The following is a 17,621-nucleotide window of genomic DNA, read 5'->3' as shown; positions in this document are numbered from 1 at the left end:
CATTAAGTGCTTATCTTATTCAAAATTTGTTTTTTTTTTGGTTTTCTTAGGCGTAAGGGCCACTTGTTCAGAAATTACTTTGAGCCAAGAAGTTTTGAAAGATGGTTTCCACAGGTAAGTTGTCCGTTGATTTCTACTTAAAATACTGTTTCATATAATTTAGAGCAAAAAATGACAGCTGAAACATGTAGAAACTGAAAAATCACTTGCTTTTCTAAAGTTTATCGGTGACAAATTTATCAATATGTGGTTCACAGTTTGAAATAATGATAAAAATAACTGAAGAAGAAAGGAAAACTAACATTTATTATCATGTCTGTATGTTATATATACACATATGTATTATGTATGTAACTATGTATATATGTATATAGTACATGCATACACACACAATATTCCATTCAGTCTTCACAACAGCTGTGAAATAGACAGTATTTTTCTTTTCAGATGAGGGAACTAGGGCCCAGAGAATTTAAATAATTTGGTAGAGGTTAGGGTGGTAGAACTCTGACTCAAATATAGGACTATCATATTGCAAAGCTGTGCTTTCAAGTACTAAACATTATTTCATTATTTCTGATTTATTAGACTTGATTCCAAATGACCAGACTGTTTCCAAAATAGAAATTATCCTCAAAAGGTGAATATTTGCCACTATTGAAGATATTTGAAAGAGTAGTAAAAAGTTGTGGAAGCAGTTTCATAAGAAAACGTCCAAAACTTTTCAGTCTTCTCACGATGATTACTTTCAAATGACTCTCAGATATTTGACGTACAAGTTCAGATAAATTTATTTTAAGAATGACTTCATTTTATAGTCACCTTAAACATAAACATCTCACTGTCCTCTTTATTTTTTATTTTATTTTATTTTATTGTGCTTTAGGTGAAAAGTTTACAGTGCAGATTAGTTTCTCATTCAAAAATTCATACACAAATTGTTTTGTGACACTGGTTGCAATCCCTGTAATGTGTCAGCACTTTCCCCCTTTCCCTTTCCACCCCAGGTTCCCTGTGTCTGTTCTTCCAGTTTTTCTGCCCTTCCTGCCTTCTCGTCTTTACTTTTGGGCAGGTGTTGCCCATTTGATCTCACATACTTTTTGAACTAAGAAGCACGTTCCTCACGTGTATTATTGTTTGTTTTATAGGCCTGTCTAGTCTATGGTTGAAAGGTGGACTTTGGGAGTGTCTTCACTTCTGAGTTAGCAGGGTGTCTGGGGGCAATAGTCTCGGGAGTTCCTCCAGTCTCTGTCAGACCAGTAAGTTTGGTCTTTTTTTTTTTTAATTTGAATTTTGTTCTACATTTTTCTCCCACTCTGTCCAGGGCCCTCTATTGTGATCCCTGTCAGAGCGGTAGCTGGGCACTGTCTAGTTCTTCTGTGCTCAGGCTGGTGGAGGTTCTGATTTATGTGGTCATTTAGTCTTTTGGACTAATATTTTCCTTGTGTCTTTGGTTTTCTTCATTCTTTGCTCCGGACAGGATGGGACCAGTAGATATATCTTAGATGGCCGCTCACAAGCTTTTAAGACCTCATACGCTACTCACCAAACAATAACACACGTAGTTCCACTATGTATATAACTAAATGGGCACACCAGCCCAAAAGCAAAGATGAGAAGGCAGGAAGGGACAGGAAAACTGGACGAATGGAAATGGGGAACCCGAGGTCGAGAAGGGGAGAGTTTTGACATATCGCAGGGTTGACAGTCACTGTTGCAAAACAATTTGTGTATTATTGTTTAATGAGAAACTAATTTGCACTGTAATCTTTCACCTGAAGCACCAAAAAAAAGTCGGATGCAGAAAATTTTCTTTATAAACTGTGTTATACCAGTTGACCTAGATACCCCGCGAGACGATGGTTCCCAGCCCTCAGCCCCAGTAACTCAGTCCCTCAAGGTGTTTGGATATGTCTAGGAAGCTTCTATGTCTTTGTCTTGGTCAAGTTGTGCTGATTTCGCCTATATTGTGTGTTATCTTTCCCTTCACCAAAGTTTACCACTTATCTACTATCTAGTTAGTGATTTCCTCTCCCTGCCCCCACCCCCCACCCCTTGTAATCATCAAAGATTTTTTTTTTCCATGTGTAAACCTTTTCTTGGGTTTTTATAATAGTGGTCTCATACAATATTTGTCCTTTTGTGATTGACTTATTCCACTCAGTGTAATGCCCTCCAGATTCATCCGTGTTGTGAGATGTTTTGCGAATTCATCATTGTTCTTTATCGTTATGTAGTATTCCATTGTGTGTATGTACCATAATATGTTTATCCATTCATCTGTTGATGGGCATTTAGGTTGTTTGCATTTTTTGCTATTGTGAATAATGTGGCAATGAACATGGCTGTGCACATGTCTGTTTGTGTGATGGCTCTTATTTCTCTAGAATATACTCCTAGGAGTGAGATTGCTGGATTGTATGGTATTTCTATTTCTAGCTTTTTACGGAGGCGCCATTTCGCTTTCCATAGTGGTTGTACCATTTTACATTTCCCCCAGAGCAAACAGAGAGAAAGCCTTCGCCTAGGGCCAGCGCCCTGAATTTGGACTTCTAGCTTCCTAGACTGTGAGAGAATAAATTTCTGTTAGTTAAAGCCATTCACTTGTATTTCTGTTATAGCAGCACTAGATAACTAATATAGGACTCCATTAATAAACTCTGACCCATGGGTCTGATTCCGCCAATGGCCTGTTTTTTGTATAGCACTTGAGCTAAGAATTTAGAGTTTTACGTTTTTCAGGGTTGTTAAAAAGAAAAAAGCAGAGAAGAATATGCAACAGAGACCTTTGTGGCTCACAAAGCCTAAAATATTTACTATCTGGCCTACAGAAAAAGTTTGCCAGCTTTTAATGTATGTCTATCCATATGCCAGTTAACGCACTGTCTTGATAACTGTAGCTTGATAAATAGTTAAGTCTTGAAATTAAGAAGTATAAGTCCTCTAACCTTGTTCTTTTTCAAAAATTGTTTTGGTTATTCTAGATCTTTTGTATTTCCATATAAATTGTGGAATCAGCTTGTTGATTTTTTTTATAAAGCTTTATAAAATTTTTATTGGGATTCTATTGAAAGTATAGATCAATTTGGAGAGAATTATGTGAACATTAATGAATGTTTCAGTCCATGAATATGGCATCTCCATTTATTCACGTTTTCATCAATTTAACAATGTTGTAGCTTTCAGAGTATAGGTCTTGCACATATTTTGTTAAATTTTATTCCTAAGTATTTCACGTTTTTTGATGTAAAGATTTTTTTTTAATAAATTTTGTTTCCAGTTGTTTGTTGCTAGCAATAGAAGTAAAATTGATGTTTATATATTGACATTAAACCCTGTGTGATCGTTAAGGTTGTGTGTCAACTTGTCTGGGCCATTCTTCTCAGTGGTTTGGCAGTTATAATGTAGTTTGGCAGTCATATGATGATGTGATCACTCCCATGATGAGATTTGATATAATGTGATCATCTCTATGATGGGATCTGCTGTGAGTAGCCAGTCAGTTGAAAGAGCGTTTCCTTAGTGGTGTGGCCTGCATTGAATGTAAGTGGACTTTCTGGAAAGGCTTGCGGCCTTTTGCTTGCTCTCCATCCTGCAGCTGGCTCTTGTTTGACTGACCTCTAGTTCTTGGGACTTGAGCTAGCAGCTTACCTGCAGTCTTGCCTGCTGATCTTGGAATTCATCGGTCTTCACAGCCTGTGAGCCAGAGCCCTGCTGTCTGACTTGCCAATCTTGGGTTTGCCAGCTCCTGCAGCTACGTGAATCAGGAGAAGCCTCCAGCCTGACCCACCTTCCAGCCTCTATAACCACGTGGGCCATTTCCTTGATATAAATCTCTCTATATATATGTTTATACACTTTACTGGTTTTGCTTCTCTGGAGAACCCAGCCTTAGACATCCTGCTTCCTTGCCGAAATCACTTATCAATGCAAGTAGCATTTTTGTCAGTTCCTTAGGATATTCTACATAGATGATTATGTGTTTGTGAATGAAGACAATCTGTGTTTTTTATTTCTTTTTTTTTTTGCCTTTTTGAACTGGTAAGGAACTCCAATACACTCTTGAATAAAAGTGGTGAGAATAGACATCCTTACCTTATTCTCAATCATAAAGGGAAAACATCCAGTCTGTCACCATTAAGTATGATGTTTATTTTAGGTTTTTTGTAAATGTCTTTTATTAGTTAAGGACATTCTCTTATGTTACTAGTTTCTGAGAGCTGTTTTTGTTTTTTTTCACGATTAGTTCTTAAATTTTGTCAAATGCTTTTTCTGTATCTATTGTAAGAAGATCATATGGTTTTTCTGTTTTGGTCACTGTGAGTGGAAATCAACTTGAAGCACCTAACAACAACAATAATTCTATTAATATGGTGAAGTATGTTGATTTTTCCATATTAAGCCTACCACTTAGTCATGATGTATTATTATTTTTTAAAATGTTATTAGATTTAATTTGCTAATATCATGTTAAGGATTTTCACTTCTATGTCCATGAAGGATATTAGTCTGTACTTTTCTGTTGTTGTAATGTCTTTTTCTGGTTTTGGTATCAGGGCAGTGGTGACCTCATCAGTTGGAAAATATTTCCTTCTCTGTTTTTTGATTGTGTAACATTGATATTATTTCTTCCTTAAATGTTTGATAGAATTCAACAGTGAAGCCTCTCAGCCTGGCTTTTCTTAGTGGGAAGACTTTAAGAAACTGTTATTACAAATTTAAGATATAGAGCTATTCAGATTTTTTTTTTAATCTCTTCTTGTGTCCGTTTTGGGAACTTACCTTTCTAGGAATGTGTCCATTTTAATTAAGTTGTTTAATTTGTTAGAATAAAATTATTCACAATATTCCCTTATTGTCCTCTAAATGTGTAGAGGTTGTATAGTGATATTCCCTCTTTCATTCCTGATATTGGTAATCTGTACTTTTTCTCTTTCGTGATCAATCTAACTAGACATTTATTAGTCTCTTTAAAGAAAATATTTTATTGATATTTCCCTATTATTCATCCTATTTCATTGATTTCTGTTCATTATTTTTTTTTCCTTTTTACATTGTGTTTAGTTTCCTCTTCCTTTTTAGATTTTTAATGATAGATAACTGATTTCAGACGTTTTTCTCTTCTAAGTATCTTTTTATTTGAAGCTATATATTTCCTCTGAACAGAGCTTTAGCATCCTATAAATTTTGACATCTTTGTTTTCATTTTCATTGAGTTCAAAATATTTTATAATTTCCTTTATGATTTCTTCTTTGACCCATTGATTATTTAGAAGTATGTTGTTTGATTTCAGGTTTTGGAGGGTTTTCCAGATATCCTTTTCAATTTTTTGTACTTTTGAGCCCCTGAACTTCTGTTTGGCTCCTTGTAATAATGTTTACCTCTTTATTTATTTTCTTATTTTGTTCATGCATCATTTTCCTAATTTTCTTTAGTTCTTTGTCCATGGTTTTCTTTGACTAACTGAGTATATTTAAGACAGTTGCTTTAACATCTTTGACTACTAATTCCAGTGCCTGGGCTTCCTCAGGGATGGTTTATGTCAAACTCTTTTTATCCTGTGAATGGGCCATACTCTCCGGTTTTTTTGTTGTTGTTGTTGTTGTTGTTGTTGTTGAGAACTGGACATTCTGGGTATTTTAATATGGTAGTTCTGGAAAACTGATTCTCCCCCACTCCTTAGGGGTTGCTGTTGTTACTTGATGAAGGCTGCAGTCATCTGTTTGTTTAATGACTTTTCCACACATTTTGTAAAGTGTGTATTCCAGTTGTGTGTGTCACTGAGGTTTCTGTTCTCTTGTCACTGCCAGTGGCCCTTTAAGCAGGAGAAGCTGCTACAGTGAAAGGGCAGAAAGTGCAGCAGTTGTCTGCACTGGTCCCTCAGAACACCGCACCAACCCCAAATATGCAACCCCAAATCCTTGGAGGACTGGGTCCCCACTGCCTGCCCAGGCACCAGCCAGCCCCTCTAGGAAAACTTCCGCTGTCCCCACCACAGCAGGGTGGCTTAATAGTGGGGGATTGTAGCCAGTTGGTATGCCTGGTTCACCTACAGAAGATAAGCAACCTATCCCTTGATCATACACTCCTCTGCTGTCAGATCAGGCTCCAGAATTCCAAAATAGTTGATTCCAATTGGTCTTTCAAGTTCAATTGTTGTTTTGGTGGAGGTACTGGCCCCTACCACTTCCCCTACCATTTTACATGATGTTTCTTCAAAGATCACGGAGGCTGTTGCTTCCCCCTCACTTAGTCTTTTTTCCTCTTTGTCCTTCAATTTGGATAGTTTCTATTGCTTAATCTCAAAGTCACTGATCTGCAGTATTGCAGTATCTAATTGTATTTAATCACATCTGGGTAATTTTTCATTTCATAAATTCCGCTTTTTATCTCTTGAAGTTGCTTTAGCATTTTTTTATTTTTGTATTTTCTCTTTTCCTCATCATCTTCATGTTTTTCTTTAAATCCTTGAGTATTTGGGGCATATTTATGATTGTTTTAATGTCCTTTGCTAGTTTCATCACTTCTTTCATTTCTAGGTCTGTTTCTATTGACTGATTTTTCTGCTGGTTATTGGTCAGACTTTTCTACTTCTTCATGTGTTTAATAGCTTTTGATTGGCTGTTGAACACTGAATATTGCATTGTTGAGGGTGTGGATTTTGTTATCTTTCTTTAAAAAGTGTTCGGCTTTTTTTCTGTTGGCAGTTAAGTTGTCAACTTGATCCTCTTAACCTTTGGTTTATAGGTAAAGTTAAAGTCACCTTTACTGTGAGGCTAATTTAGCTACCTAGACTTTTCCCTATTGGGATCTTTACTAATTGCTTCAGTCTTTATGCTTTGGTTGGTTGGAACTTGAATGTCTTCTAACCCTGTGTGAAATTTGGGAATTTTTCAGCTTATAGCTCCCTAGTCATTCTTTGCCAAGTCTTGTGGAGTCACACCTTACTCATGCTTTTCTTGGTATTCAGCAAATACTCAAGGGGACTCGTCTTCACATTTCTGGAGCTTTTTCTACTCTATTCTCCGTCACTTAGCACTGTGACTTCTAGTCACTTTAGTCTTCTTGAACTTTGATTACTATTTCCTTATCTAAACAAGACCACTGTGCTTTGCTTTGACTCTCCCTTCTTGCACTGTGGTCCAGAATGTGTCTCCAGACAGAAAGCTTAAACAATCACATGCTTATGTGTATAATCCATTTCAAATTAGTATTTGTACATTGTGTGAGGTATAGGGCTCAAGTTTCATTCTTTTTTCTACATAGCTATCCAGTTGTTTCAGTACCATTTGCTGAAAAATCTGTCTTTTCGCCATCAAATTATGTTGGTACTTTTATTGAAAATATGTGTGAATCTGTTTTTTTTTTGGACTCTGTCTCTTTCTATTAAAGTATGTCTATTTTCACACTAGTACCATACCGTTCCACTGCTATCTATGAAGTTTTCACTGGCCAGTATTTTCAGAAGTAGATCACCAGGTCCTTCAGTCTGTCTTAGTCTGGAAGCTCTGCTGAAAGCTGTCCACCATGGGTAGCCCTGCTGGTATTTGAAATACTGGTGACATAGCTTTTAGTATCACAGCAACATGCAAGCCACCACAGTATGACAAACTGACAGATGAGTGGTGGAGATCCATATATGTGCATATTCCAAAGAAAAGCAATCCAGTGGAATGCGGAAATTACTGAACAATATCATTAATATCACATGCAAGTAAAATTATGCTGAAGATAATTAAAAAACACTTGCAGCAGTACATCGACATGAACTGCCAGAAATTCAAGCTGGACTCAGAAGAGGACGTGGAATGAGGCATATCATTGCTGATGTCAGATGGATCTTCACTGAAAGCAGAGAATACCAGAAACGTGTTTACCTGTGTTTTATTGACTATGCAAAGCTATTCGACTGTGTGGTTCATAACAAATTATGGATAACATTGCGAAGAATGGGAATTCCAGAATACTTAACTGTGCTCCTGAGAAAGCTATACATACAGCAAGAGGCAGTTGTTCAAACAGAACTAGGGGATACTGCATGGTTTAACATCAGGAAAGGTGTGCATCAGGGTTGTATCCTTTCACCATACTTATTCAGTCTGTATGCTGAGCAAATAATCTGAGAAGCTGAACTATATGAAGGAGAACACAGCATCAGGATTGAAGGAAGACTCATTAACAATCTGTGATATGCAGATGACACAACCTTGCTTGCTGAAAGTGAAGAGGACGTGAAGGACTTACTAATGAAGATCAAGACTGCGGCCTGCAGTATGGATTACACTTCAGCATAAAGAAAAAAAAATCCTCACAACTAGACCAATAAGCAACATCATGATAAACGGAGAAAAGATTGAAGTTATCAAGGATTTTGTTTTACTTGGATCCACAATCTATGCCCATGGATGCAGCAGTCAAGAAATCAAGCGACGTATTGCATTGGGGTAATCTAATACATCCAAGACTCCTTAGTGTTCAGAGGCAAAGATGTCACTTTGAGCACTAAGGTGGACCTGACCCATGTTAAGTCACCTCATATGCATGCGAAAGCTGGACAGTGAATAAGGAAGACCAAAGAAGAACTGATGTCTTTGAATTATGGTGTTGGCAAAGAATATTGAATATACTATGGACTGCCAGAAGAAGGAACAAATCTATCTTGGAAGAAGTACAGCCAGAGTACTCCTTAGAAGTGAGGATGGCAAGACTTTGTCTCACGTATTTTGGACATGTCATCAGGAGGCATCAGTCCCTGAAAAAGGACATCATGCTTGGTAAAGGAGAGGGTCAGAGAAAAAGAGGAAGACCCTCAAGGAGATGGATTGACACAGTGGCTGCAACAATGGGCTCAAACATAGCAATGATTGTGAGGATGGCGCAGGATCGGGCAGTGTTTCTTTCTGTTGTACATAGGGTTGCAGTAAGTTGGAACGAACTCGATGGCATCTAGCAACAACAACATAACCATACTGTGGCTTATGACATGAATTTATGGACGGTGTAATGGATGATTCTGATATAGTATAAATATTTAACTTGACTCAATAATTTAATTGTGAAAAGTGAATTTGAAATGTAGTATTTCTTCTAATTTAAATATAGTGTTATGCTATTTCATTTAATAACTGAATGAAGAGATTTACTTTAAATGTGTTTGTCTTACAGAGACCTTTTAATAAAAGTGAGATTTGGAGAGAGCATTGAGGATTTACAGACCTGCCAACTCTTAATTAAACAGCCTATCCCGACAGGACTGTTTGTGGATCCATATGAATTGGCTTCATTACGAGAGAGAAACATAACTGAGGTATAACTATTAGGAGATATTTTTGAAAGAAGTTAATTTAGGGATGCTATAATTTGGATTGGAAACCCTGGTGGTGTAGTGGCTAAAAGCTACGTCTTCTAACCAAAAGGTCTGCAGTTTGAACCTACCAGGTGCTCCTTGGAAACTCTTTGGGGTAGTTCTACTCTGTCCTATAGGGTCGCTATGAGTCGGAATCGACTTGACGGCAAACAGGTTTTTTTTGTTTATAATTTGGATTAAGGTAAAATAGTAGACAACATTGTAGTGATTTTTTTTTTTTTCATTTTATTAAAGTGAATGAAGTGACATTTTTAGAGCTGTGATGGAAGAGTTTAAGAAGTGAGCGATATTAGGAATAAGCCAACTAAACTGAGCTAGTTAAATGCTTTTTGGCAGGATGGTCGTACTTAGTGACTAAGAAAACTGTATGTATGTATGGATGTCTTGAAGAGATTAAAGATTAACAAGTAGTGCTTTAGCAGCAAGGGCGCCACGATAGATTGACGGACAAATTTCTCTTTATTTTGGTTTTGTGTTTCCTAATCTTCTAATTCCTAATTGTAATCCTTTTATGTGAATTTACTTTATTATTTTGGAAATTTTTAGAAAAATACATGTCTCATTTGTGACATGTAGATGATTGTAAGTTGATTATGTGATATGTCAGTTACTGTTCCCTGGTGCCTAGTTGGGTTGAGACTGTGACCCAGTTCCTTGTACAGAGAAACTTTGTCATAAAAAGTGGTATTATGTGATGACTTTAACTGGGAAAAAGGGAATTTATACATAGGGAATGGTTGATATTTAAGTACCTGAATTGAGGTCTTGATTCTGTTCCATGAAATTTATACATGAGATAAAATTTTTAGCTGTAGCAAATAGAACACTGGGTCCAAATCAGATGGGTGGTGTGGCAACAGGATGCTTTATCAGGAGTTTATGATGCTTTGTGAGCAATTTGAAAATAGAGACAAGGCTCAATAGGTCCCAAGGATAAGCCATATCAAATAAACCTCATTTCATGTTGTTGTTAAGGAGCTCTGGTGGTGCAATGGTAAAGCACTCGGCTGCTAACTGAAAGATTGGTGGTTGAAACTCACCAGATGTTCCGTGAGAGAAAAGACCTGATAATCTCCTCCTGTCAAGATTACAGCCTAGGAAACTCTAGGGGGCAGTTCTACTTTGTCCTGGCAAGTGTTACAGATGTGGCAGAATTTCATGTCTTAATTCATTTAACTTTGCTTTGGTGGTTTGTGACATGTGTAGTTGAGTGTTGTCATGAAAAAGTATGGATCCATGCCTGTTAACCAATGCAAATTGCTTTCGGATAAATTTTTGATACGTAATTTCAATTTCTTGATGACATGCTACAGCTTTTGTTTTATCTGCATTGAAAATGGAATAATGAATTATGATTTTTGCAGATCAACATACAGTCAGTGGACTTTTTTTAGTTGTATTGATGGTTTTGGCATGTGTTTGGCAGATTAGCCAACATCCAGCCATTGTTCAGATCACTTTGGATTGTCAGGTTATGATCTTCTCCAAAAATTCTTTGTTGTTTTAAATCTAAAATGTACACACCTCCACTGTCTGAGTGTTTAATAACCTGCCTATTGGTGTGGTACCTACTGTGTCATTTTTTCCCTTCCTGTCGCAACTAAGGAGCCCTGCTGGTACAACATTTAAGTGCTTGAGTGCTAACTGAAAGTTTGACGGTTTGAACCTACCCAGTGGCTCTGCGGGAGAAAGACCCGGTGATCTGCTCCCATGAAGATTACAGCCTAGAAAACCCTATGGGGCAGTTCTACTCTGTCATGTGGGGTTGCTCTGAGTCCAAATCTGCTCAACAGTACCTAACAACAACGTTAAATGTGACTGGGTTCCAAGAAACTCCTGTGTCTGTTCCAGGATATCTCATGTTGTTATTTGTGGATTAGCTTCTGCTGGTTCTTAATAGATCTTGCTTTAAAATGGATTTGGGTCTCTCCTGAGGCCCATTTTTTAGAAAATTATTCTCAAATTAAAAATTGAGATATAATTCACATATCATAAAATTCATTCCTTTAAACTGTACAGTTCAGTGGATTTTAGTATATACACAAAGTTGTATAACCATCACCATTATCTGATTCCGGAACATATTCATCATTATCAAATGAAACCCCTTATAAAGGCTCATTTTTGAGATTCAGATTTTTTGAACCATCACCAAATAATCCTTTTGCCAAGAGAGCCCTCTCTGAAAGCCAAACTACTGTTTGTACCTGTGTCATCTTCATTATATCCTAGTTTTAATTCATATAAAAAGGTTTTCTCAATATTTTCAAAAGATCCCATTTTTTTTACTTCTGTGGAAGAAATAATAACAAAAACAACTCAGTAATTAGAGAAACTGAAGATCACAGTATTATTATAAATTCTGAATATCACGATCAGGAATATACTCTATGTCAGTTTTACTTATTGCACTGGGTTAGATAGTGCTTCCTCTTCCCCGCCCCCCCATTCATGCCCTTCCAGGAACCTCAGAATGTGACCATATTTGGTAGCAGGGTAGTTGCATATGTAATTAGTTAAGTTAAGGTGAGATCACACTAGAGCAGCGTGGGCCCTTAATCCAACATGACTGGTATGCTTGTAAGAAGAGGAGAAGAGACACAGACAGAGGGAAGATGGCATGTAAAGACCGAGGCAGAGATTAGAGGGATGCTGCCATAAAATAAGGGATGCCGGGCTACCAGAAGCTGGAGGGTCAAGGAAGGATCCTCCCCTGGAGGTTGGAGGGGACATGGTCTGTCAACACCTTGATTTCAGACTTCTAACCTCAGAACTGTGAGAGAATAAATTTCTATTTTAAGCTAGTCGAGATTGTAGTAATTTGCATGGCAGCCCTGGAAAGCTAATATTTTTTTTTATGTTTAATTTTCAACTGGTCAAATATTGGCCATTTTCTATTGCTTAGCCTAATTGAATAGTGAGGTCAGTTTGACCTGGCTTTGAATCTTGGCTGTACCTACTGTGTTGTTAATGTATATTAAGTATGAAATGTAAACGGTATAAAATGAAACACTTGACACATAGTAAACACTCAAAAAAAGGTGCCAGTATGTATATATCCATGTTGACAAGGTAGAAAAATTTGGACTAGGTGTAATTTTGATTTATATCTAGTTGTACCCAGAGAGAGTTCATCAATAAATTTCTAGTAGGAGGTCTCTGGTAGTACTCCTTAGAACTTTGCTCTTGACCCTTCCTGCCGACATTTTTATCCCTAGATAAAAATACAGAAGACTTGGCTATTAAATTCATAATGACACATACCTGTTGACAAAATTGAGATTTCAAAAAAAAAGCTCAGAAGCCTAAAAAAAAATGAACTAAAACCAGAAAGATAAAATTATTTTAATTGAAATAAACCCAAAGCCCTGCATTTAGTTAATAAAAAGTCAATACTTGAAAAATATAACGGGAATTATTTAAAGTTTTCTGCAAAAAATTCAAGAGATAAATATAGCACGCTGAGATAAGGCTGCTAAAAGGCTAATGCAATTTTTGGCTAAAGAAAGTAGTGTTACTACTACTAAAACTCTATGCGTTCCAGTTTTGAGTATTTCAGAAGGCAGCTAATACGACGAATGGTTGGGAAGCCATGTCATGAGAAACCCAGAGAACTGTGACTATTTCCCCAGAGAGGAGAAAACTTAGAAGGCAGCATGGTTGCCTTCTGATCTTTGAAGGACCCACAGTGAAATAAGGGACAGATTTCTTGCAGACATTGTAAGCAGGAGCAACTGGTGAATGTTATAGGCTGGGGAATCAAGTTTCCACTTATAAAAAAAGGAAGAACCTTTTAACAGTAGATAGATTGAGATGATTCAAAATAATCTCCCTTCCAGTCATTGTAAGCATTCAGACAGTGGCTGGATAATTGAAAAAATGCTCTCGTTTGGCCACCTCTGGTGGCACAGTGGTTAAGAGCTCAGCTGCTAACCTACAGGTCAGGAGTTCAAATCCACCAGCTTCTCCTTGGAAACCCTATGGGCAGTTCTACTCTGTCCTGTAGGGTCATTATGAGTCAGAATCGACTTGACAGCAACGAGTTTGGTTTAACAGGAGGTCCCTTATGACTCTTAAAATTATATAATTCCTTGACCTCTGTCAACGATTCTATTACTGCTGTGATTAACAGAGAAGGAACAACATGTAAAAAAAAAAAAGTACAGCATTTGGGGTCCCTGTCAAATAGGAGAATTAGAATGCTTGCTGTGATGGGAAGGAGTTAATGCTGGCTGTTTCTCTGAGATATAGCAGGGCTTTGCATAGAGAATCTGAAGAGAAGTTGTGTGTGGTGTACATCCATACGTATACACACACATTATGCATATAATGCCTGTATATGCATACACACATGTACATACACACATGTATGTGTAGATATGTATACGTGTGTGTTATATATATAGAAATATAAATCATTATAATTTAGGACTAATTTCTGTTACATGTGCATTTTCACTTTTGGTAGAGAATACTTATTTTTTTTTTAAGAATTATATAACATCTTTTCCGTTAACTTTTTATACGCAATATAGAAAGAGTGCTCACCTTATAGACTTTGTTTTGACATCCTGACCACAATGCTGTCTTACTCACTACCATCTTACTTGCTTCTCTGAACAACAGGAAATTACCAGAATGATACCCATCATTTTAACGCAATACAGGTTTAACTGTTTTTGTCAGAGTAGTTTTTATACTTACTGAATAATTCCATATTTATTCACAAAATTTCTTTTCTGGGTACTGGGTTTGTCATCTAAACAGGTTAATAAGGACATCGCACAGAAATAAATTTTATTATATGGTAATTTGGCACCCTAGAATATAATTTTCCCATTTTACTTTCAGTAAACAAATTTTGATTAAACACAGATCACATCTTGTGTTTTCTACTTAAAGTTGGAATGGGAACGGCTTATAAGGGAGGTAAATCCGACACTTTTGTTCATCTGTGTAACATTCTTCTGGTTTTATTTTTGTTTTTTAATCTTATTCATTTCTTCTGGATTAATACTTGTTTTCTTTTTGACAGGCAGTGATGGTTTCAGAAAATTTTGATATAGAAGCTCCTAACTATTTGTCCAAGGAATCTGAAATTCTCCTTTATGCCAAACAAGATTCACAATGCGTTGATTGTTTCCAAGCCTTTTTGCCTGTTCACTACCGCTATCATCGGCCACACAGCAAAGATGGAGAAACCTTTATTGTGGTCAATAACCCAGATTTACTGATGTACTGTGACCAAGGTGAGGGTTGCAAATCTTTTCTGAGGGTTGAAAATAAAAATAAAGGTATGGTGGCCAGTCTGCAGAGATGCCAAAAGCATGTTTCTTACTTTTGAATATTTTTATTACAAAACGAAGCATAGATATAGAAAAACTTTACCAACAAATACATAGCCTAATGAATTATTCTAAGGCAATTACTGCTACCCAGGTCAAGAAATAGAACTTTGCAAGCCACCCTCACGGCAATTGCATGCGCCCTGTCCCGAGCACAGCCTTCTTCCTCTCTCTGGAACGAACCCTCTCTCCTGACTTTGATTTGCTTCCTATGTTTCTTTATGATTTTATCACCCAAGTGGGCATAACTTAGTCTTGCCCACTTAAAAAAATTTTGTTATCTCTATTACGTCTCTTAATTTACAGGTTTCACTTCCGTTCCTTTCTTTTCTTTAAAATCTATCTGTTGAAGAACATGGGCCATTTGACCTGTACAATTTCTCATAGTTAGGTTTTTGCTGATTGCACTCATGATCAGTTCAACATGCTCCTGTGATCTCTTTATTTCCTAGAAATTGGCAGCTGGCTCCACGGGCGTGATCAGATTCAAATTTGATTGCTTTGGAGACAATAGGGTGGTGCTTCGTTCTTTTATCAGGAAGCGTGTAATGTCTGGTTGTGTCTCTTTTTGTGATGTAAGCAGCCTTTGATTCTCGTTGCCTAGATCCATTCATTCAATGGGGGCTGCCAAATAGTGATACTTTAATTCTATTTTTTTATTATGTTTCCCTCATCTACTATTTGGTACTAATATATGAGAAAGACAGCATAGATGCTTGATTCTTTCCCTTTATTTATTGGCTTTTAAGATAATAAATTAGTTTTCTGTCATCCTCAGAAGGTGACTAATCAGTTTTAAAATGTTATTAATTAATGAATTTTAATGTATTTCAAAGGAGCTCTGGTGGCTCAATGGTTAAGTGCTCAGCTGCTAACTGAAAGGTCAGTGGTTTGAACCTACCAGCAGCTCTGCAGGAGAAAAGACCTGGCGATCTTCTGTTAAGATTACAGCCTAGAAAACCCGATGGAGCAGTTTTGCTCTGTCCTGTAGGGTCGCTATGAGTCGGGATCGACCTGATGGCATATAACAACACAACAACGTATTTGAGTTCAATCAGTTGCATTTCTTACCATTATTAAAGCTCAAAGTGTCCTATTTTTGGACAGCGGAAGCCTCTTTAGATTGGCTTCTGAGTCCTTTTAACATGACCCTAGTAGATTTTGACAGCTTACTTACTATCTAGCATGACAAGATGTTCTAGGCCCATTTTATACATTTCTTGCCCCTGACCTGAAATCAGCCATTTCTCCATGAAAACCTGGTTTCTTTTAGTGAAATATAATATGGGTGGTAAGGATGCTGATTACTCCTGGGTTGGTCATTTTTTCTATACCCTTTCAGAGGGCAGGTACATACACATTCACACACATACATATATTCCTATACATACTAATGCTTCCATCATCAATGATTACTGAAAACACTTAAACATTTTTTTCACATTCTATCTCCATTCTTCATCCATTTTGTAACAGTTTTACTGTATCTACATTTTCAGAGGATATAATTATTATATTTTATATCCTGGGCTCACATTTTCTTTCCTTGAGTATCTTTACCATGTTGCTCCAGTTTCACTTGGCCTAAAGCAGGGGCTGGTAAAGTACACCCCAGGGCTAAATCTGATCTGCTGCCTATTTCTGTAAATAGAGTTTTATTGGAACACGGCCACACCTCTTTGATTATGCATGGCTGCCTTTGCAGTCTGTGGCTGCCTTTGCCGTGGTAGAGTTGAGCAGTTGCAACAGAGACCACATGACCACAAAGCCTAAAATGTTTTCTATCTGGCCCTTTAAGAAAAAGTTTGCCAACCCCTAATCTGAAGTGTGATGATGATCTATTTTTTTTCCCTTATAAGTCACATGTTCCTTTTGTCTAGATGTTCTTTCATATCTTATATCATTTTCTTAGTCTGTTAGCCCATTTTGAAATAGTTATAATTTTGATCTGTTTTATGGGCATCTCTTTCTGGTGTGCTTTATGTTGCCTGAAGGAATGTTATTCTGCTCTGTAGCCTGTTCTCCACTTTATGTGAACGTTCTCTTTCTTTCATTTTCGTTATCCCTGCTCTCCTCAGCTTTAATTTCATTCTTATCACTTTCTCTTCGGTCTTAGGCTGTGTCTGGAGAGAGGGTCTTGATGAATTGGTTTTGGGAATTCACAGGGCCCAGCCCTCTAGACCATACCGGACCCCTCATACTCACCTGTTTTTAAAGTGGGCAAAGCCCCGACAATTCACCTGCTTTTCTCAGTTTGAACCCCCTGTGCTTTCCAGTGGCATAGTGGTTAAGAGCTACCGCTGCTAAACAAAAGGTGGGCAGTTCGAATCTACCAGGTGCTCCTTGGAAACTCTATGGGGCAGTTCTATTCTGTCTTATAGGGTCGCTGTGAGTCAGAATCGATTCGACGGCAACGGGGTGGTTTATGGGTGCTTTCCAGTAACACCTGTGGGCTGTTTGGCGTTCTCTCCTTCTCAGGTCCTTTAGGTGCCTCTTTGTTTCTTTCTGTTTCTTCTTGCACAGATCCTGGTGTTGAAGGACTTGTGGCTTTTGGTGTTTTGTCTCCACTTGCATGTATTTTGGGATTCGAGGGAATCCTTTTTCACCTAGTTTTGTTGTAAATGTTGTCCATGAACTTTTGGTTTTGCTCTCTAATTGTTCTTTCTGTTTTTATGTGAAAATTTGATTAAATTAAAAAACTATACTTTCACCATCTTCGCTTGTCCCAAAATCAAGTCTTTTTCTTTAATGTAAGAGGCTCTTTTCAGATTTTGGCTCTTCGGCTCTAAATTTGGGCTGACATACAATGTTTACAAAAGTCAGTAGCACTTTTACTAAGGACTGGCAGATAGAAAGTTTTCAATCATATGTCTGCTACCATCATACATTTCATTATAAGGAAATAAAA

The 17,621-nt window shown here is 37.2% G+C and overlaps 1 protein-coding gene across 1 annotated transcript in view; it reads left to right on the top strand.

The window, feature by feature from the left end:
• Nucleotides 1-17,621, top strand: part of PIGX (phosphatidylinositol glycan anchor biosynthesis class X) — a 46,739-nt gene that overhangs the window by 25,574 nt on the left and 3,544 nt on the right. The window contains exons 2-4 of the mRNA XM_023728747.1: nucleotides 51-114; nucleotides 9,167-9,308; nucleotides 14,404-14,617. Of these exons, the coding sequence (XP_023584515.1) occupies nucleotides 51-114; nucleotides 9,167-9,308; nucleotides 14,404-14,617 (420 nt within the window). The remainder of the gene's footprint in view (nucleotides 1-50; nucleotides 115-9,166; nucleotides 9,309-14,403; nucleotides 14,618-17,621) is intronic.

Source organism: Trichechus manatus, unplaced genomic scaffold (assembly GCF_000243295.1).
Source record: "Trichechus manatus latirostris isolate Lorelei unplaced genomic scaffold, TriManLat1.0 scaffold00026, whole genome shotgun sequence".
NCBI classification, from domain to species: domain Eukaryota; kingdom Metazoa; phylum Chordata; class Mammalia; order Sirenia; family Trichechidae; genus Trichechus; species Trichechus manatus.
Note: the sequence above shows the minus strand (reverse complement) of the source record. Positions and strands in the feature narration are given on the sequence as shown.